This window comes from Cottoperca gobio, chromosome 9 (genome assembly GCF_900634415.1).
Source record: "Cottoperca gobio chromosome 9, fCotGob3.1, whole genome shotgun sequence".
NCBI classification, from domain to species: domain Eukaryota; kingdom Metazoa; phylum Chordata; class Actinopteri; order Perciformes; family Bovichtidae; genus Cottoperca; species Cottoperca gobio.
Genome location: NC_041363.1, coordinates 15,897,183 through 15,918,145, shown reverse-complemented (window position 1 = coordinate 15,918,145; position 20,963 = coordinate 15,897,183). Strand labels below are relative to the sequence as shown.

Sequence of the window (20,963 nt, the reverse complement as noted above, 5' to 3'; positions counted from 1 at the left end):
GTGGCTGCACCTGCTGCCCTGGTCCTGCTGGACATCGGGAAGCCTTTTTGACATTATCCTGGATTCATCCTTTCTCTTTTTTTTATCACAACATTATTTCTGTCAAATGTTGTATTTGTACTATGTTTATCCTGTACACACGACATCTATTGCATGTATGTCCGTCCTGGGAGAGGGATCCCTCCTCAGTTGCTCTCCCTGAGGTTTCTTCCATTTTACCCCCTTTAATTGTGGGGTTTCTTTGAGGAAGTTTTTCCTTGTGCGATGCGAGGGTCTAAGGACCAGAGGGTGTCGTATGCTGTACAGTCTGTAAAGCACACTGAGACAAATGTGTGATTTGTGATATTGGGCAATATAAATACATTTGATTTGATTTGATCCCTCCACCATTTTGCGGGAATAGTCTGCAGCATCATCAAAGAACTCTGCACGTAGGCTTGCACCTCACTTAGTGTGCTCCACATCCTCAACTGGTAGATGTGAGTGTCAGACAAAACTAGCTCTGTCTTCTCCAGGCACACTGAAGAGAAACAAACATGAATCTGAAAACATGGAAGTAGGATTGAGCGCTGGTAAGATAGAATTGTTTTAATATTTTTGGTATTGTAGGTGATTGGATACAATACCTCATGGTAGTTGCCATTTAGTCGAGCCTTGTGCTTGGAGGACCCAGCCTCTAAATGCCGCGAAGGCTTCGTCCTCTGAAGGCTGCAGCCCCTGAATTGAGACATAGCTATAGGTTAAGATAATGTCAAGCCGTATCAAGGCCATGGAATTGCTAAACTTTGTTATGGTATGTCAGTGTCATGAATTTATTTACAAACCTCAAAGTAGTTTGTAATTGGAAGTTAAATGTAAATTATATAACATAAAATAGATAAGATAATCATTTCTGGCATAGGGTAACATTAAAATACATTTCCTGCCTTGAAGTTACTGGGTAAATGAAGGTTATTTTTAGTACTTTTTCTCTCCCTCACATGTGTGAATGCACGCCCTTACCAGTGACGTGCGGTGAGGTTCATGGCTGGGGAGGCACTGACTCTTTCAGTCAGATTTACAAATATATGAACCCAACCGAGTAGCTTATTCACCATTTTCTTGGCAGCATGAACATTGACTACTGGTTATTTTTCATATCTCATATCAGCATTCTTTATACACACAGGTAAGGTACATATTTGGCCAAAAAAGAACGTTACATTTATAGCGGCTCAGAGAGGTACATGTATTTGCTCTGCACCCTCCATAGCGTTTTTAGTCTGATGCTTTAATTAATTTTAATACAGACTGCACTATTAACAAATTAATATTTTATTTAAGGTCAAAATGTTGTTTTTAATTTAAATATTGGATTGTGTTCTCTTAGTCAGATCCCATATTCAATTACAATTGTGTTCTTACCTTTACTTGTAAAATTTTACATTTTTGGCCGTCAGTCGGAGAAAAAAACTAAACTAAACGGTGCTACAGTGCACCTGACTGATGTTATTTAGCATTAACTTGTTGGCGCTACCGTCTCTGCGTAGAAGAACAACAGCAACATTAAGCTGTGGGCTCACGTGCGCCCTCTTCAGTGCAGCAGAGTACTGTTTGCCTCACCTGGTGTTTTTTCACTGTGGTTTTATGTCATATCAGCAAGACTAAATATGTTGCATACATACATTACATACATTAACTGGACTATGGAAATCAGGACACAATAAAAGTGTCTGTAAACATTATATTAGCGACATACAGAGAGATGGGTCTCTGTGTTAGTAGCACGGGAAACACCGCGAGATCGCTACACACTGAGCAGAGCGGAAAACGTGGAGTGGATTCCAGTCTACTGCTGACCCTACAGAAATCCACTATTTCATCCAGAGTCAAAATATAACTTTTTAATGCACAATCCCTAACTAACATATGATCTTTCATACAAGACCACATCATGGACAAGGGAATAGACTTTATGTGCCTTACGGAAAAGTGGCAACAGCCAGAGGTTTACCCTAAATTAAGTCTGTACCCCTGGCTACAGCTACCTAGAAAAGGCTTGCAGCCCTGGTCGTGGTGGCGGCTTAGCAATAAGAAAAGAACTAAAACGATCCCCCTTGCCTCTGCCTGTACTTTCCTCATTTGAATGCCTTGGATTTAAATGTAAACCCTCCTTCCTCCTGACAATACTTCTCATCTACCGGCCACCGAAACCCAACTCAGCTTTCATCCCAGAGATTCACAAACTTCTGAATACACTCTGCACTACTTCTGGAAATTTTATAATACTTTGAGATATAAATACTCACGTTGACACCCCCTCCTGTCACTATGCAGCCGAGTTCTTACACCTTCTGGACTGCCTCAACCTCATTCAACATGTTGATGTCCCCACACACACTAAGGGACACACACTTGACCTAGTCATCACAAACTCAGTTTACGGTTTACGATCTGGGTGTCGAATCACAAGGCCATCACAATGGATCTGCCACTCCTGCTTCCCCACACCAAACCCAAGTGTCAAATCCATTTCAGAAATCTGAAAAACATCAACCATCTCTCCTCTATAAATCTCACATCAGTCAATGAATCTGTGGACTTTTACAACAAATCTCTGAGCAGTCTCCTGGATTTCCACGCCCCTGTCAAAACCAGAACAGTCACCTTCTCACGCTCAGCCCCCTGGTACACCTGCGAGCTGCGGAAGATGAAGACAGCGGGGCGTGTCCTCGAGCGGCGCCTCAAGGCTTCAGGACTCACTGGTCACAGACAGGCATACCGAGACCACCAAAAGGCCTACGCAAAGTCCCTCAGAGACACACGATCACATTCCTACTCCAACATCATCAACAAAGGCCCTGGCAACTCCAAGCAACTTTTTTTGTAAATCATCTCCTCAAACCTCAAACTCCCTTACACCAAGACACCACAGAGGAGCAGTGTGAAAATGTCATCGTATTTAGAATAAAAAAAGATAGATACCATCCGTTCTCTACTCTCCAACTCCACTGCTCTGTCAGTCCCGACTGTCAACCCCCAGCCCGGACCTACCCAGCCTCTTTGATGCTTCACTGACATCTCGCAGCAAGAGGTTGAGGCTATCATCAAAAAGATGAAATCCTCCACCTGTGCCCTGGACCCCTTTTCCACAGCCCTGGTCAAATCTAACATTTGTGCCATAAGTCCCCTGATCACTACCGTGATAAACCACTACCTCCAGTCTGGTCATGTTCCATCCCCTTTAAAAACTGCTGTCATCAAACCATTCCTCAAAAAACCCACCTTAGACCCAGATGTCCTTGCCAACTACAGACCCATCTCCAACCTGCCATTTCTATCCAAGGTGCTGGAAAAAGTAGTTGCCACTCAGATTCAGGATCATCTCAACTTCAATAACCTCTTTGAAAAATTCCAGTCTGATTTCCGCCCTGGCCACAATACAGAAACTGCCCTGGTTAGAGTCACCAACGATCTGCTGATGACAGCTGACGCCGGATCTCCATCTCTCCTCATCCTCCTGGATCTAACTGCAGCATTTGATACCGTTGATCATGACATCCTCCTCCACCGTCTTCACTCCACAATCGGACTCTCTCACTCGGCCCTAAACTGGTTCACCTCATATCTCACCGGGAGGACTGAGCACGTCACCTTGGGAGTGGCAAAATCACAAACACACTCTGTCACCTGTGGTGTCCCTCAAGGATCTGTCCTTGGCCCCACCCTTTTCACCATTTACATGTCCCCCTTGGTCGTGTCATCAACCGGCATGGAATATAGTTCCATTGCTATGCTGATGACACACAACTCTAAATCAGAGCTAACCCAACCCCCTCTGCACCTCTGCCATTATCCACATTAACCACCTGCCTGGAGGAGATAAAGGCGTGGATGAAGCACAACTTCCTCCAATTAAACAGCTCTAAAACCGAAGCCGTTGTAGTTGGCACCTCACATCAGGTCCAGTCATCCTCCACAATCTGCATCACCTTCTCATTCCAACATTCCACTCTCATCAACAGTCACCAATCTGGATGTTAAAATGGATCCTCACCTGACCTTTGAGGCCCACATCAGACAAAAATGTAAGAACTCCTTCTACCACCTCAAAAATATTGCTAAACTCTGCCCCGCACTCTCTCTGTCAGATGCTGAAAAGCTTGTACATGCCTTTGTCTCCTCCTGACTTGACTACTGCAACGTACTTCTCATCAGGATTCCTAGCAAGAACCTCCAGGTGCTGCAATACATCCAAAACAGCGCTGCTAGGATTCTGATGAGAGTGCGAAAGTACGAACACATCACACCCATCCTCAAATCACTGCACTGGCTCCCGGTCTCACTCAGGATTGACTATAAAATCTCCCTTTACACCCATCAGTGCATTCACGGAAATGCTCCATCCTACCTCAGAGAACTGCTCATCCCACAAACCTCAACAAGAAACCTCCGTTCTGAAAAGGCTAACCTATACATTTATATTTTATTTTATTATTAGTTTTTTTACTTTTCATTATCTGCCTCCCCTGACCGCACGTCCCTGGCCCTTACACACACAGAAAGGTTTTTACCCGCTGCAATAGAAGCAATAGAAAATAAATAATATATTTTACAATAACATTTATGCATTTTTAATATGTATATTAGGACAGGAGTGTTGTGAATATAACATAAAAACTGAGGTGGGAAACTACCTACATTTCTTGTTAAACTGAAGAGCAATTTATCTCAATTGTTATCATTTAAAGGTTAGATAATTTATTTTTTGCCGTGATCTGTGAAACTTTAATATATAAATTTTTTCTTTAGAAATATTATCTGTGTTTGCCACATTTAAGACAAAATGAGGGGAAATGTTTCCCTTTATATTCCCCGATTGCTTGCAGGCAAACCGTAATCCTTAATGCAGAGGAGAAAATATACTATGAAAACACTGTGAATGCAGTGTTTTGTTACAATGCCTGCATAGAAAATGAATGTAATGATCTCATTCAAAGTTTCACTAGCGTCTGATGAAACTGCATGAATTGAAGCCAAAACAACTGCTGACAGGACATAATGTTGTTGTCAGGTTTCAGTTTGGTGCTTTCTCTCTTCCTTCATCCTCCTTCCTTCCTACACTTTCTGTTCCTTCTTTTCATCCTTATTCTCTCTGTTTTCCTCCCTTTTTTCACATCCTCCCTTCTGTCATTTGTTTTGCAAGACTTTTCACGCAGATCTTTCTTGTCTTCTTCATTGCAACTCTCAGAGTTTGAGAAAAGAAAACACAAAATGTTTTTTTTCTGAATGTCATTGTTAAAATCTACTTTTTAGTCCAGTCACCCTGACCTCTCTGTCTGTCCTTATCTCCAGTGGTGGATCTTGAAGTGGGCTGGAGTTGCCTTAATTGCAAACACCTGGGGTTAATGATTGCAGGGCTGGAGTTTGAGAGTATAAAAGGCAGCCAACCCCTTCTCACACTTACCTTGACTGTTTGTCACCATGTCTTTCAATGGAAAGTACCAGCTGGAGTCTCAGGAGAACTTTGAGTCTTTCATGAAGGCTGTTGGTAAGATTTCAAGTTTCATAAAGTTGTTTTGACCAGTAGCTTTAAATGTTTTTTGTGCAATTTTGAATAACTGGGCTATTTGATAACTAAAGTAAATGGTTTGCTGACTTGTCTAAAACTGTTAATCTCACAGTGCTAAATTACAACTGATAGCTGTCAGCCAATAAAATGCATTTCTCTTTCAATTCTTAAAGTTGCTTTTCTGTCTTAGGTCTCCCTGATGAACTCATCCAGAAAGGCAAAGACGTCAAGAGCATATCTGAGATTGAGGAGACTGGTGACAACTTTAAAGTGACGGTCACCACTGGCTCGAAGGTTCTTGTCAACACCTTCACCATTGGGAAGGAGGCAGAGCTGGAGACGATCACTGGGGAGAAGGTCAAGGTAAGCCAGGACATGACAATGCATCTTTTAATGTGATAAAAAATTACACACTTGTATTACTAAATCCTCTTGCATATTGGTCAAGGTTTGCATAATTGCCCCAGGTTGAAAGTTATCTTGTCTCATGCTACTTTAAGGCGGTGGTTCAGCGTAACGGTAACACGCTGACGGTCTCCCTAAAGGGAATCCAGTCCGTCACAGAACTGGTGGATGGGAACACGCTTGTCAATGTGAGTAGTGTGTTACCTCATTTCTGTATAAGTGTTTCATGATGCTTTTAAATGTTTTCTAATGGGACTTTTTCTCTCTGTCCCCCAGACTATGACTTTTGGCGGCATTGTGTACAAGAGGACTATCAAACGCATGTAAATGTCTGCACTTGGGATAATAAAATAATTTAATAGAAGGCAAAGCTGTCCTGGTTTCTTTTTGATAAAATGCCACTGAATGTCAAACTAGATGCTGGCAGGTTAGAAGCAGTTCACAAAGTAAAACTTTTTATTATATATTTTTTTTTTGTTTAAAGTGACTGGCTACAGCCATTTATGATGAGTGTTGACAAAAGCGAGAAACCAAATTATCCCGTGACTAAATGTGTTTCACACACGACACTCAAACAGTAAACAATGGGATGTTTCTTGATCTGTTTTACTTCCGCTGGTGGAAGAGATTCTTGAATCTCTCCTCCACAGACCTGGGTTCATGCATCATGGCCATTTGTTTGTTCTTCAATATTACATTTTATTTATAAGCGCACTTTTCATTTGAGTAACCAACACTCAAAGTGCTACAGGGTAAAAACGATGAGCAAAATATACATTTAAAAACATTTGATAGACAAGACAACACTTTAAAATGGTTAAGTCTATCAAAATGCTCTGTTAAAAAGATGTGTTTTTAGGCCTGTTTTAAAAGCCTCCAGTCTGTGGCATCCTCAGATGTTCAGTGAGAGCATTCCACAGTCTGGGAGCAACAGAGCAGAAGATGTGATCTCTCATGGTTTTGAGCTTGGTCCTGGGGGGGGGGAAGGAGGAGGTTAGCCTTTACAGAACGGAGGTTTCTTGTGGAGATTTGTGGGGTGAGCAGTTCTCTGAGGTAGGATCTTCAGAGCTGCCTCTCTCATACTGTGGTAAACATACTCGTTCTGCTTGAACATCCTCAGCTCCATCTCTGTCTGCATACGCATCGCCTGTATCAGGAAGCACACATCAGCACTTAGAATGTTCTCCCATGAGTTATCTCAAGGCTTGTGGCCTATTTCTCCCACTACAACTTAATATTAGCTTATAACATTTCAGTAGCGCCAAAGAAAAGCTTCCGTATGCAGATTTTAAGGTGTTTACCTCCAGGTCCTTGGTGATGGGATGTAGGGGGCCATGGGTGATGAGAATTGCATAATAATAGCATTATTGTGTAGCACCTTTCATACAAGAATTGCAGCCCAAAGTGCTTCACAGCAAAAAACATAACTAGTACAAGGACAGGGTAAGGGCATTTACAGTACAATAATCAGTGTTGATGTAAATGAGTTTGAAGTACCATTATAGAACTAGCCAAAATAAAATTGCACAATTAAAATAATATAGCAATTAAAATTGTATAAACATAGCTGAATTAAAATAGCAGCCTTTACACATTCTTTGACATTTTCATAATCTCTTTGTCTGTACTTTCATCTATATTTGTCTTTGCAAATAATCCACATACTTTCTTCCTATCCCTGTTCTCTGCTTCCTTCTCCCATAACATAAATTGTCTTTTATGTTCTTCCATTGTTTTCAATGCTTCAGATTTAATCTTTCTCTTTGACATTACTTTTTCCTCTTGCTCTCTCAACCTTATAACTTTCTTACTTCCTCAACACTAAATGATCCATCTTCAGGAAAAACAAGCTTAGAAATGTATGACATCATTTAAATTAGTTTAAAGTGGCTAAGATAAAAATATATAAAATATCACCTTTTAAAGGCTAAAGTAAAGAGATATGTTTTTAGCTTACTTTTGAAGATATTGAGCGAGCTTGCCTCCCTGATGTCTGCAGGTAAAGTGTTCCATAGCTTTGGTGCATAATTGCTAAAGGCTGCATCCCCAATTTTCTTTTGGATGTTTCTGGGAACATTTAATAAACCAGTAGTGGATGATCGTAATGTTCTTGGGGGCACATCATTTATTAGAGAGTTGGCAGTGTAACTTGGTGCGGTTCCGTTTTGGGCTTTGTATACAAGGAGGACCTTAAAATCAATTCTAAAAGTTACTGGAAGCCAGTGTAGAGCGGCTAACACTGGAGTGATGTGGTCTCTCCTCTTGGTTGTAGTCAGCAGCCTCGCTGCAACGTTTTGGATGAAGTCTCTCCGTTGTTTTTTTTGGAAGGCCGGTAAAGAGTGCATTACAGTAATCGAGTCGGCTTGAGATAAAAGCATGGATTAGTTTTTCACCATCCTTTTGATTTATAAATTGTCTGATTTTAGCTATATTTCTAAGGTGGAAGAATGATGTTTTTGTCACCTTGTTTATGTGGGATTTAAAGCTTAGATCTGAGTCTATGATAACACCAAGACTTGTAACTTCAGGTTTAATCAAAGGAGTAAGTTTCCCCATGTTATTCAGCATCATCTCTCTTTTTGTTACAGGACCTACTAGTAGGATTTCAGTTTTGTTCTCATTTAATTTTAAGAAATTATTGCTCATCCATTTATTTATTGCTGACAGACAGGTGGTGATGGAGTTAATAGCTGTAGTATCATTTGGTTCAGCAGAGATGTACAGTTGTGTGTCATCCGCGTAGCTATGGAAGCACACATTGTGTTCTCTAATGATGTCCCCCAGTGGTAGCAGGTATAGGGAGAACAGTAATGGACCGAGGCAGCTCCCTCGTGGAACTCCAAAGTGGGCATCATGCTTCTCTGACACATGATCTCCAAGCCTGACAAAATACTTTCTCCCTTTGATATATGTTCTGAACCAGTTTAATACACAGTCAGAAAGACCAACCAGTTTTTCCAGACGATTAGGATGTCATGGTCGATCGTGTCAAATACTGCGCTCAGGTCTAGCAGGATAAGAATTGAGACCTTGTTTGTATCAGAGTTTAGTCTGAGGTCACTAATTATTTTAGTCAGAGCAGTTTCGGTACTGAGGCATGCGCTGAAGCCTGATTGAAATTCCTCCAGGATGTTGTTTTCTTTAAGAAAGGAGTTTATTTGGACCAAGACTATTTTTTCTAGTATTTTGCTGATGAATGGAAGGTTAGATATTGACCTATAGTCGGTCAGCGTATTACTGTCTAGGTTAGGTTTTTTTAGCAAGGGTTTTATAACGGCTGTTTTGAAGACGTCTGGGAAGATGCCCGTTAGAAGAGACGTGTTTATAATATTTAGGACGTGACTTGAAATGCTGTCGAATATCGGGTCAACACAAGAGGTGGAGGAGTTACATTCATTACAGTTTTATGAAGCTCAGTTAATGTGATGCAGGTGAATGTTCCCATGGTTACATCACAATGTTTGCAGAAGTTCTCTGTGTCTGCATCATAAGTGATGCTGCCTCTGATTGAAGTTATTTTATTATTGAGGAACAATGCGAGTTCTTCACACTTTGATGCAGAGGACTGTGGAGGGGTGGGGGCCGTGTTCAGTAGTTGGTTAATAGTCGAGAATAGTATTCTAGAATTTCCAACATTCTCTGTGATAATCTTAGAAAAGTAATCCTTTCGTGCCAGCTGCATTGCTTTACCATAGGCAGCCATGGATTCTTTGTAGATATCATAGTTAACTGTGAGCTTAGTTTTCCTCCATCTTCGTTCAGCTGCTCTACAAGTCCTCTTAGTCTGAGTAACATTGCTGTTGTTTAACCATGGAGAGATTCTTTCAGTCGATTTCTTTTTTACCTTTAATGGAGCCACAATATCCAGAGTAGATGACAAGGTGTTGTTTAGATTTTCAACCATGAGATTTAAGAAGCAGTCTGAGCATGGCTCAAATGATCTCATGATGTTAGAGAATGTTTCCTCTGCTGTGTCATCTAGTATTCTTTTTTTGACCACTGTCTCTCTTTTGGTCTTTGTTAAGAGTAGGTTAGCATCACAAAACACACAGTGATGGTCAGATATTGGTAATTCGATTACTGAGACCTTATCGATGCCTTGTCGTTATCACTAAGTCTAGCGTGTTACCATGCTGATGAGTGGGTTCACTGATATTTTGTTTTAGATCATAGCTGTCTAGTAACTTTTCAAGTTCAATAGTCTTGGGATCATTCTTCTTATTTACGTGAATATTTAGGTCTCCATGCAGGATTATTCTTTCACATCTAGTGATGCTGAGTGAAATCAGCTCTGAGAATTCCTCTAGAAATAGTGCTGAATATTTTGGTGGCCTGTACAATGTGATGATGAGCAAAGATAATTCTGCTTTAAGCTCAATAGCAAGATATTCAAATGATGTAAATTCACCCAGGTCAATGTCATTACATACAAGCGGCAATCCCTCCACCTTTCCTATTTTGCCTGACTGCCTGATAGTATTTATAGTTTGGAGGACACGTCTCAGTCAGTGTTGCCACACCAGTAATGTTGTTTAACCAGGTCTCAACTAGAAACATACAGTGCAAGTTCTTTTGAACTATCATATCATTAATCAAAAAAGATTTGGTAGCCAGTAATCTGACATTCAGATTACTTTACTAATAACAAATCTGTGAGTGTCGTGTTTCATAAGCTGTGTCTCAATTCAGGGGCTGCAGCCTTCGGAGGCTGCATTTGTAGACCGATTACGTCACAGCGGCCGCGACTGGTGTCCCATTTCGGCAACTCCTTCAAATGCAGCCGACAATGCTGCCTTCATTTGCTGGATTTGGAGGATACATCTGATGCATCCTTCACGGCCTCAGGTATTCCAAGATTCCTCGCGCGCCCAGAGACGTTTTTGTCTGACGAGAAATGGCGCCCCTCAACCCAGCAGTAACGGCAAATAGATATACTTTTAAATGTAAGTATTGGGTGTCAACTCGCACGAATAGCTAACAATACAAATTTTATCAAATCAAAGGACCTTAAAACAAATCTTCGCTAAAATGACAGTAGAATATCACTTAAAAGTCCAGTGCACTCGTTCGGATTGATTATACATATTTTATTATTTGAAATATGTGTACTTATTTTGCAACTTAATCTGCTTTTGTTTAGTGGTGTATAGATAAACTTGCTCTAACATTCTGTTTTGTTTTAGGGAGAAGGAGACGGAGGCAGAAGAGAGGAGAGGATGGAGAGCAGGGAGAGGATGGACAGACTCTTCTCTCTGCTGGAGAAACTTGTTGGCAAATCAAATGTAAATTAATGAAAACTTAATTTATTTCAAGGTTCAGGAAGAATTTATTTTGTACATATGATTTATTAATTTAGCAAAGGGATTATATAATTTAGAAAACTACCTATCAATGAATGGAAATTAATGATCGAACAAAGAAAATGATTGAATGATTATTATAAACAGAAAGATATTATAAAACAATATAACATTTAAAGTATATACAGATACATTTTGCTGCTGGACTTGGATGGGCTGCCACAATAAAGCCCCTGGTGTCTCCTGATGCATCATCTGGGGTGGTCTCCAGAGTGTGTATGAGATGCCCCTCCACCGTCTAAAATACATTATGCGCCGGTGATAAAGCATATCTTCAATCATGATTGAAAACAGGGACGTGCGGTCAGGGGGTCATCATGAAAAGTAAAAAAATACGAGCTGAGCCTCACCTCGGATTGCGCAATCCCTCGAAAACTAGGTTGAGCGCATGCATTTGTTACGTGCCTGTTGCTATCTCTCTGTATGTCGCCAATATGTTTACAGACACTTTTATTATGCGTCTTGACTTTCCATAGTCCAGTTAATGTATGTAATGTATGTGTGTAATATATTTAGTCTTGTTGATGTGACATAAAACCACAGTGAAAAAACAACAGGTGAGGCAGACAGTACAAAGTAGAAAACAATCCAATAATTAAATTAAAAACAACATTTTGACCTTGAATAAAATATTATTTTGTTAATAGTGCAGTCTGTATTAAAATTAATCAAAGCATCAGACTAAAAACGCTATGGAGGGTGCAGAGCAAATACATGTACCTCTCTGAGCCGCTATAAATGTAACCTTCTTTTTTGGCCAGATATGTACCTTACCTGTGTGTATAAAGAATGCTGATATGAGATATGAAAAATAACCAGTAGTCAATGTTCATGCTGCCAAGAAAATGGTGAATAAGCTACTCGGTTGGGTTCATATATTTGTAAATCTGACTGAAAGAGTCAGTACCTCCTCAGACATGAACCTCACCGCACGTCACTGATTGAAAATAAAAAAATAAAAGTATTATCTCTGGTTCCATTCCAAAATGTGAAAGTAAGCAGTCAACTGCGCTTGATAACTTCTGAGAGTTGCTAGGCGACGGGAGAGGCAAAAGGTAACAGCTGGTGACGTACCAGGAAATCCCCCATAGACCGGATCGTCTCATTTCGTAGACCGCTCGGTTCAGCCTTCGCGGTATACGGAGGACCTGGCCTCCAAAGACCGCAAAGGCTGCGTCCCCAGAAGGCTGCAGCCCCTGAATTGAGGCACAGCTAGCGTTGTTGTCAGGTTTGGTGCTTTCTCTCTTCCTTCATCCTCCTTCCTTCCTCCTTCCTTCCTCCACTTTCTGTTCCTTCTTTTCATCCTTATTCTCTCTGTTTTCCTCCCTTTTTTCACATCCTCCCTTCTGTCATTTGTTTTGCAAGACTTTTCACGCAGATCTTTCTTGTCTTCTTCATTGCAACTCTCAGAGTTTGAGAAAAGAAAACACAAAATGTTTTTTTTCTGAATGTCATTGTTAAAATCTACTTTTTAGTCCAGTCACCCTGACCTCTCTGTCTGTCCTTATCTCCAGTGGTGGATCTTGAAGTGGGCTGGAGTTGCCTTAATTGCAAACACCTGGGGTTAATGATTGCAGGGCTGGAGTTTGAGAGTATAAAAGGCAGCCAACCCCTTCTCACACTTACCTTGACTGTTTGTCATCATGTCTTTCAATGGAAAGTACCAGCTGGAGTCTCAGGAGAACTTTGAGTCTTTCATGAATGCTGTTGGTAAGATTTCAAGTTTGTTCTTTTCACCAGTAGCTTTAAATGTTTTTTGTGCAATTTTGAATAACTGGGCTATTTGATAGCAAATGTAAATTATTTGCTGACTTGTCTAAAACTGTTAATCTCACAGTGCTAAATTACAACTGATAGCTGTCAGCCAATAAAATGCATTTCTCTCTCAATTCTTAAAGTTGCTTTTCTGTCTTAGGTCTCCCTGATGAACTCATCCAGAAAGGCAAAGACATCAAGAGCATATCTGAGATTGAGGAGACTGGTGACAACTTTAAAGTGACGGTCACCACTGGCTCGAAGGTTCTTGTCAACACCTTCACCATCGGGAAGGAGGCAGAGCTGGATACTGTCACTGGGGAGAAGGTCAAGGTAAGCCAGGACATGACAATGCATCTTTTAATGTGATAAAAATTACACACTTGTATTACTAAATCCTCTTGCATATTGGTCAAGGTTTGCATAACTGCCCCAGGTTGAAAGTTATCTTGTCTCATGCTACTTTAAGGCGGTGGTTCAGCGTGACGGTAACACGCTGACGGTCTCCCTAAAGGGAATCCAGTCCGTCACAGAACTGGTGGATGGGAACACGCTTGTCAATGTGAGTAGTGTGTTACCTCATTTCTGTATAAGTGTTTCATGACTCTTTTAAATGTTTTCTAATGGGACTTTTTCTCTCTGTCCCCCAGACGATGACTCTTGGAGGCATTGTGTACAAGAGGACTAACAAACGCATGTAAATGTCTGCACTTGGGATAATAAAATAATTTAATAGAAGGCAAAGCTGTCCTGGTTTCTTTTTGATAAAATGCCACTGACTGTCAAACTAGATGCTGGCAGGTTAGAAGTAATTCACAAAAAGTTGAAGTTATGATGTTTTGTTTAAAATTACTATTTGTAATCTCTTTTTGTGCGTGTATATGGACTTACCCTGAAAAGCTCAAGTGACTGCAATGTTTTATTCCCCCCCCCCCCCCCTAGCCTTTGGGTTTTTTAAATTTCAAACTTTCTTCTAAAATGATCCTCTAGAATACTACCCATTTTCTGCAAACATGAATTTTCCTTCAAAAAGGTCTATATAAAGTTCACACTGTATTTTCCCTGGGCAAAGTGCATTTTTGAAACAGATTCTTCACCCCAAGAATAAAATGTCTGTAGATCACAGGGTTGGCACTAAAAGGGGACTGGTGTCTTTCAAACTAAAGAGAAATATTAGAAGTTTCAATGATTCACAATGGGAACCATAACTATGAAACAAAACTGTTCCAAGGCTTGAGTGTACCTGCTGCTACAATCTGATGCAGGCTACATTAGTCTTAGTAATATCTGGTGTTTTAGACTAACATAATTTCTTAATACTCAGGTTTAAAGTTTTGTACAAACTTTCCCAAAAAAAAAAAAAATTAACCAGCCATCCCTAATTGAAAGCAAGATACAAAAGTTTGTGTGATATCTTTTTAATGAAAAGTAACTACAAAAGCGAGAAACCAAATTATCACCTGACTAAATGTGTTTGCTCACACACGACACTCAAACGGTAAACAATGGGATGTTTCTTGATCTGTTTACTTCTTCCGGTGGAAGAGATTCTTGATTCCCTCCTCCACAGACCTGGGTTCATGCATCATGGCCATTGGTTTGTTCTTCAGAGCTGCCTCTCTCATACTGTGGTAAACGTACTCGTTCTGCTTGAACATCCTCAGCTCCATCTCTGTCTGCATACGCATCGCCTGTATCAGGAAGCACACATCAGCACTTAGAATGTTCTCCCATGAGTTATCTCAAGGCTTGTGGCCTATTTCTCCCTCTACAACTTAATAGCTTAACATTTCAGTAGAGCCAAAGAAGGTTCCACATCTGTATGCATTTTTTTAAGGTGTTTACCTCCAGGTCCTTGGTGATGGGATGTAGGGGTCCATGGGTGATCATGAGAATTGCATAGGCCTTGCAGACCATCCCATGGCCAATCTCTATCTCTCCAGCTTGCCAGTGAGTTACACCTGCTCGCATGGCAGCCATGCCGAGAGCAGCATTGTTCGGGTGGTACAGTTTCCTGTCGGAAGATATTTATTTATTTTACACTGGGGAGTATGTGTGATAGAAAATGATATGCAAAAAGGTGTGTAGTGCAGCAAACTGCACAATATCTCTGTACTCACATGTATCCCTCCACCATTTTGCGGGAATAGTCTGCAGCATCATCAAAGTACTGCAGGTAGGCTTGCACCTCACTTAGTGTGCTCCACATCCTCAACTGGTAGATGTGAGTGTCAGACAAAACTGGCTCTGTCTTCTCCAGGCACTCCTTGCTAATTTTTACCACCTGAAGAGAAAAAAGCATCTTAAACTATGGAAGTAGGATTGAGCGCTGGTAAAATGTAATTATTTTAATATTTTTGTTATTGTAGGTGATTGATACAATACCTCATGGTAGTTGCCATTTAGTCGAGCCTTGTCCATCTTATCCATCATTTCAAAGCAATAATCTGTTGCCTCTTTCACTTGCTCCTCTGTAGGCTAAACGGAGACACTGATCAAATTCTAATAAAATAATCTAGGACGGTAGCACAACTGAGTAAGTATTAACACACTTAACACAATAAAATGTATCATGAAAGATGCTTTTTGTTTTTTCAAGAGAACATACTATTGATTTTTAAGGACAACACAAGTTTGCCTTGACTTGGTCCATAAATGCAAAGACCTGATTATTTTTTATCTTAAGACCTTTGACCTGCTGAAGAGGCCATATCCAAGACTTGAATTTATTTTACTAATAAATCTGTGTGAGTGATGTTTCATAGGTTAAGATTTCAAGGCTATGGAATTGCTACACTTTTTTTATGGTATGTCAGTGTCATGAATTTATTTACAAGCCTCAAAGTAGTTTGTAATTGGTAGTTAAATGTAAATTATATAACATAAAATAGATAAGATAATAATTTCTGGCATATGGTAACATTACAATACAGTTACTGCCTTGAAGGTTATTTTTATTATTTTTTCTCTCCCTCACATGTGTGCGTTACACACAGTCTGGAAGCTGATAGCATTGGGGGTTATCTTGGCTTAAAATAGTCTTTGCTCTGCTTCTCATGTTTCCCGTCTGTCCTTATCACCCGTGTCAGTACTATATGTAGTGAGAGGGTTTTGTTCATTTATGCCTTGTGCAGTGGGAAACCATTCTCCTGGCTCATGAAAAGCAACATTAAACTCAACACAAAGATACAAACCTTGACTCCGTCCACTTCCCTTCCCCCCATCTTCAAGTCATCTTTGATGTGGTTGTTGCAGTGCTCACATGTGCAGTCGAAGAAGTATTGTGTTTTCAGCAGCCTTCGTCTCTCCTCTGACAAATTCATGAAGTCTACGTATGAGACTGTCAGCTCCTCTCCCTCTTCGATCTTACCTAGGGAACGCAGCTCAATCCTGAGATAGAGAAACGTGGTTATATACATGCAGATATACAGAAGTGACTTCATTTAGTCTTTCATATACAGTTTTTGATTGATGGTGAAATCCTGTTTCATCGTGTGGCTTTCAGTTCTTTCAATCCAGATGAAGGATTGAAGATTATTTCACACTTAAGCCAAAATTCTGTTCATTAATTGTGTTAATCTAAAATATAATATAATACTTTTTTTAAATGTACATTTTACAAAATAAATGTGTGGATTTTCTTTTAATTTATTGTTCAGTTAATTTAAGTTAATTTGGTTTATTTCTTTCAACATTATGGATTTATTTCCACAGTTAACAAATGTGTAACAAATATCCACACGTTAAAACAAAAAGGGTAAAAGAAAAGGCTTAAATATGAAATAATTATGAATATTTTGCGTTACATGGTGTTAGAGGTGAACTAATAGGAATAAAAGCTTCTAACGCAATCTTACACAGCAGTCGGCATGATGGACAGACGCACGTTGTGATCACACGTAGACAAACACACAAAGTGATAAACCAGCAGCACGCGAGTAAAACTTTGTGTGGACATGACAAACCGTTAGATAAATATGTGGCTGTAAAATTAGTTTTAGGCAGATGAAGAAACCTTTAAAAAAGGTTAGAGCATTCAGTAGCATGTTGACATTGATGTGAAAACTGATTCACATCAAACCACAGTGCAGACCACTGTGCACTACTTACAAAGACTTATTTTCTACGATGGATGTGGGAGGGAGGATGGCTTGGTTATGTATAGTGATATGTTGATTAAGTATTTAGTGTCATAGTGTTATTGGTGCTCTGATAAATAACACTTGAAAAGGCTTAGGTTGAGGTAACGCACCTCCGTTGAGAATGAAACATAGTATTCACAGCCGATTGACTGAAAGACAAACAGGAAGCAGTTTTACATCAAATGCAACCTGACGAACACACATTCACACACAAAACACGACAGCACGCCAACACACACACAAACTCTCAAAACATTTGACATATTAAATCATAATTTTAGTTGATTACAAACCACATTTTGAAAGGACAAATAGAAACTAAAATGGCTTTTTCTTTTTACTTACTTGCCGTGGTTAAGGATCACGGTGCAGTTTGGCCAGCAGTTGTGGTTCACCATGCACAAATTTGGGAAAAGACCAACTCCCACTGCCTGAAGGCCCTTCTGGTCACTCACAGTGAAACCATTACAGTTAATCTGAGAGAAAGAGGGCAAAGACTTATGTGAACAACAGCTGATAAAATCTTTGGAGAATAATAGTGGAGAAATTTGTGTTGCTTGTGCACGATGAGAATTTAATAGAAAACTTGTTTTTACGGTTTTCTTCAGCGTTTTCTGTCTTTTCTTTTAAAGGTCAAAGAAAAAAAATAAAGCAATGTAAAAGTGACGGGAGAATACAGCTCTGACTTTATTAAACCAGTATGTAGTTCCCATTGTGGTACATAGAGTCACGAGATAGATCCGAGGGGTCTCAAGATGATAAAGGATATAAAATGTGTAAAATCATTTTTATTGTGGAATACTTAAAGTCTCTCAAAACCTATTAAAATAATACAATATTTAAAGGGCATAAAGCTCTTTGGTTGAACTGCTGTATAATATATTTATTGCTTCACTTAAAAAAGGTCTATCTTGGTACTGCAGGACGTATAAACTGTTTCTTATTGTTACAGCCTGGACATGTTGATAGTAGTTCACAGTTAGAGATACACTTTTGTGAATATCTAACATTTATTATTAGCCTGGTACGTTTTGTTCCACCAAGTATCAAAATGTCACAACTAGTGCTGCAACGTTAGGTGTGAAGGACATGCCTGGGTTTATCATTGGTTTTTACTGCTTAATCCTGCCGGTGAAACATGAAAATATTATTTGTGACACAACTTTGGAAATTAATGGAGGCCAATAAAAGGATAACACATATTAACATACCACTCCAAAAATGTGTGAAATGTCATCAATCGTGTGCTGCTTGCTGGTACGGGGCCAGTAGTCCAGGTAGTTGTGAATGTCCACTTTGAAGTCCTTCAACTCGTCCTCTTGCATGTCAGAAATGTGATCCTCCAGCTCCTCCAGTGTTACTATCTGCATGTCAGACATCATGCTCCCCTCTTTGTCGAGGCGCCACAGGATGCGGGCCACCAAACTGACCACACAAAAATAAACAAAAGAAGAAGAAGACATTCGACGGTCACGATGAAATCAGGACTTGTTGAGACTGATTGTGTGTGTTTAAACAACAACTATGTAAACAACATATCAGAGTTCTTGTGGTAAAATAATGAAGACAAAACTGACTGTGGGATATTGTCATATTCTGTTGCTTTTTGGTAGTTTTGCAACTCTTTGTAGTCATTTTGTGTCTCTTTTTAACTCCAATCTACAAGAAATGTTATCAGTGACTTCAAACAAACTATGGTCCTTCCATGTATGCAACATAGCTAAAATCAGGTTTTTTAAATCCATGGCTGATGCAGAGATCCTACTTCATGCCAGACAATATCAATACTCCAGACTGGATTATGGATTAAGGTTTTGTTGTCAGGCCTGCCATGTGTTAGTACTAGAATTCTGCAAATAGTTCAGATCAGACTTTAAGATGCTTCTGTTGACCTATGAAATTGTAAATGGGCACACCCCGTCCTCACTGCATGATCTCCTTAAACCTTATACTCCAGTCAGGACTCTCTGCTGAATCAGCTTTCTCTGAAATAATCTTCCAATGCACATCAAACTCTAAACTCATATTTTTTCCTGAACTTTCAATTAGTTGCTTATTCATTCATTATTTAATGAATTAACCATATTTAACCATTTTAAAGTGTTGTCTTGTCTGTCTATCAAATGTTTTTATTTAATTTTTTTTAATGTATATTTTGCTCATCGTTTTTACTCTATAGCACTTTGAATTTACGCAAATGAAAAGTGCGCTTATAAATACAATGTATTATTATTATTATTATTATTATTATTTGGCTGGCGGGTCAGACTCACTCTTAATGTATTCAAGCCTAGTAGTTCTGCCAATAATATTAACTTTCTGAAAGCCACTGCTTCCCAACAACCCTCTGTTGTGTGTGTCCCACAAGCACAGCTGTCTCGCTCTCTCTCTCTCTCTCTCTCTCTCTCTCTCTCTCTCTCTCTCTCTCTCTCGCTGTCTCTCTCTCTCTCTCTCTCTGTCTCTCTCTCTCTATCTCTCTTCCTTATCTGTGTTTTTAGGGTTAGGGTTACTCTCTATTTCCTTTTCCTTCCACTTACCGAATGTTCTCGTTTGGTACTTTGCCATAACTTTTGATGGACGCACATTCTTGCTTGTGTTCAGCCCAGCCGGCACGCTGGCAAGTCCGGTCACAATAATGAGCAAATTTGCACTGGCCGCACCGCTGTAGCTTGTCTTGTGTGCGGAAACAGCTGTGGCAAATACGTTCTGCTAGACTGAAGAAAAAGAGAGGAAAAGGGTTATGATCCATAAATTACAGCACATGCATACTGTAGATATGATGGCTTAAGAGATGATTGTCAGAGGTAAAGTTAAACATGTTGGCTTCACCTTATATTGGTGGCCTAATGCTCTGTTATAGTTATATGGCTATTTTTTCTATTTAGTTTATTTATACCAGTTTGAACACAAACTCTCAAATGACAGTAAAGTCTGGCCCGCCATGTTATATATAAGTTTTACATATACATTTTCCTGGATTTTACACCCTGTTCTCATTCAGAATAATATTGGATAATACAACTGAGCATTATTTTCTAAAAGATACAAATGCAGTAAGAATTGTTGTTTGTTCTTTCAAGGGATCAGCAATTCTTTTGTAAAATATCTCCTTAAAGATGATCACTTGTCTACGTGACATTACATCAGCATGATTAAGTAACAGTAAGAATACATTGTTTCATTGTCAAACCAGAGAAAAATCAGTCTCAATGGCCTTTCAAATCAGGAAATCGTACGATGTTATGGGTATATTTTAAATTTAGAGACAGAAATTACAGAAGATATATTGTTCATCTGCCCAAATCCTGAACCATTGAGCGACCACACCCCCAATTTGCATTATCACTGTACCTGTCAAACACAACAGCTGCGATACTGGGCTCAGAAAAAATTACGTCTCCAGCCCAAAACTCCTTGGAAGCCTTCAGACCCCTCCCCTTTCCAGGTGAGTCAAATATTGCCACGTTCTCCATGGTTCCTGCACTGGTTCCTGAGATGTTGGTGAACAGTGAGTCAGTGGTGAACTGGATGGGAGATGTTTCAGTAGTGGAGAGAAGCTAAATGCAGCGATAGGGGAGTTGAGGAATTCGTAGACCAATCTGTGCCCTCTGTGTTCTTCAATGACAACTGGACATTCCACACCCGAGGTACTAAAATAGCCATCCACCTCTTGAACTGTACCAACAGACACAGAAAATGGGTTGGAATTGATTTGTCTCATTAATCCACTGAGAAATCAAATGTATTGTC

General features: G+C 39.8%; 3 protein-coding genes across 4 annotated transcripts; 2 read left to right on the top strand and 1 right to left on the bottom strand.

Annotated features, from left to right (window-relative positions):
• Nucleotides 1-5,388: 5,388 nt before the first annotated feature.
• LOC115013877 (fatty acid-binding protein, liver-type-like) lies at nucleotides 5,389-6,326 on the top strand. The gene is made up of 4 exons (XM_029440429.1): nucleotides 5,389-5,530; nucleotides 5,742-5,914; nucleotides 6,052-6,144; nucleotides 6,233-6,326. Exons 1-4 carry the CDS (start codon nucleotides 5,464-5,466, stop codon nucleotides 6,281-6,283), a joined length of 384 nt encoding a protein of 127 aa, XP_029296289.1. The 5' UTR covers nucleotides 5,389-5,463; the 3' UTR covers nucleotides 6,284-6,326.
• A 6,541-nt stretch (nucleotides 6,327-12,867) lies between these two features.
• LOC115013878 (fatty acid-binding protein, liver-type-like) lies at nucleotides 12,868-13,809 on the top strand. Its single transcript, XM_029440431.1, has 4 exons — nucleotides 12,868-13,026; nucleotides 13,232-13,404; nucleotides 13,541-13,633; nucleotides 13,722-13,809. Exons 1-4 carry the CDS (start codon nucleotides 12,960-12,962, stop codon nucleotides 13,770-13,772), a joined length of 384 nt encoding a protein of 127 aa, XP_029296291.1. The 5' UTR covers nucleotides 12,868-12,959; the 3' UTR covers nucleotides 13,773-13,809.
• A 670-nt stretch (nucleotides 13,810-14,479) lies between these two features.
• Nucleotides 14,480-20,842, bottom strand: smyd1b (SET and MYND domain containing 1b). Of its 2 annotated transcripts, XM_029440427.1 has the most exons (10): nucleotides 20,565-20,842; nucleotides 19,751-19,927; nucleotides 18,425-18,638; nucleotides 17,559-17,689; nucleotides 17,324-17,362; nucleotides 16,266-16,461; nucleotides 15,457-15,549; nucleotides 15,192-15,355; nucleotides 14,917-15,085; nucleotides 14,480-14,762 (listed from the first exon to the last, which is right to left on the bottom strand). In XM_029440427.1, exons 1-10 carry the CDS (start codon nucleotides 20,684-20,686, stop codon nucleotides 14,598-14,600), a joined length of 1,470 nt encoding a protein of 489 aa, XP_029296287.1. In that variant the 5' UTR covers nucleotides 20,687-20,842; the 3' UTR covers nucleotides 14,480-14,597. The 2 variants fall into 2 exon arrangements, with proteins under 2 accessions (XP_029296287.1, XP_029296288.1); XM_029440428.1 differs by lacking the exon at nucleotides 17,324-17,362 and having other exon boundaries at nucleotides 14,598-14,762.
• Nucleotides 20,843-20,963: the final 121 nt, after the last annotated feature.

Excerpts from the sequence above, each read along its gene's own strand:
- LOC115013877 (XM_029440429.1), top strand. The coding sequence starts at position 5,464 with ATGTCTTTCAATGGAAAGTACCAGCTGGAGTCTCAGGAGAACTTTGAG. Across the intron at positions 5,915-6,051 it reads TCACTGGGGAGAAGGTCAAG|GCGGTGGTTCAGCGTAACGG; the intron begins GTAAGCCAGGAC and ends TGCTACTTTAAG. Across the intron at positions 6,145-6,232 it reads ATGGGAACACGCTTGTCAAT|ACTATGACTTTTGGCGGCAT; the intron begins GTGAGTAGTGTG and ends TCTGTCCCCCAG.
- LOC115013878 (XM_029440431.1), top strand. The coding sequence starts at position 12,960 with ATGTCTTTCAATGGAAAGTACCAGCTGGAGTCTCAGGAGAACTTTGAG. Across the intron at positions 13,027-13,231 it reads GTCTTTCATGAATGCTGTTG|GTCTCCCTGATGAACTCATC; the intron begins GTAAGATTTCAA and ends TTTCTGTCTTAG. Across the intron at positions 13,405-13,540 it reads TCACTGGGGAGAAGGTCAAG|GCGGTGGTTCAGCGTGACGG; the intron begins GTAAGCCAGGAC and ends TGCTACTTTAAG.
- smyd1b (XM_029440427.1), bottom strand. The coding sequence starts at position 20,686 with ATGGAGAACGTGGCAATATTTGACTCACCTGGAAAGGGGAGGGGTCTG. Across the intron at positions 19,928-20,564 it reads GCAGCTGTTGTGTTTGACAG|TCTAGCAGAACGTATTTGCC; the intron begins GTACAGTGATAA and ends CTTTTTCTTCAG. Across the intron at positions 15,086-15,191 it reads AAAATGGTGGAGGGATACAT|GAAACTGTACCACCCGAACA; the intron begins GTGAGTACAGAG and ends ATCTTCCGACAG.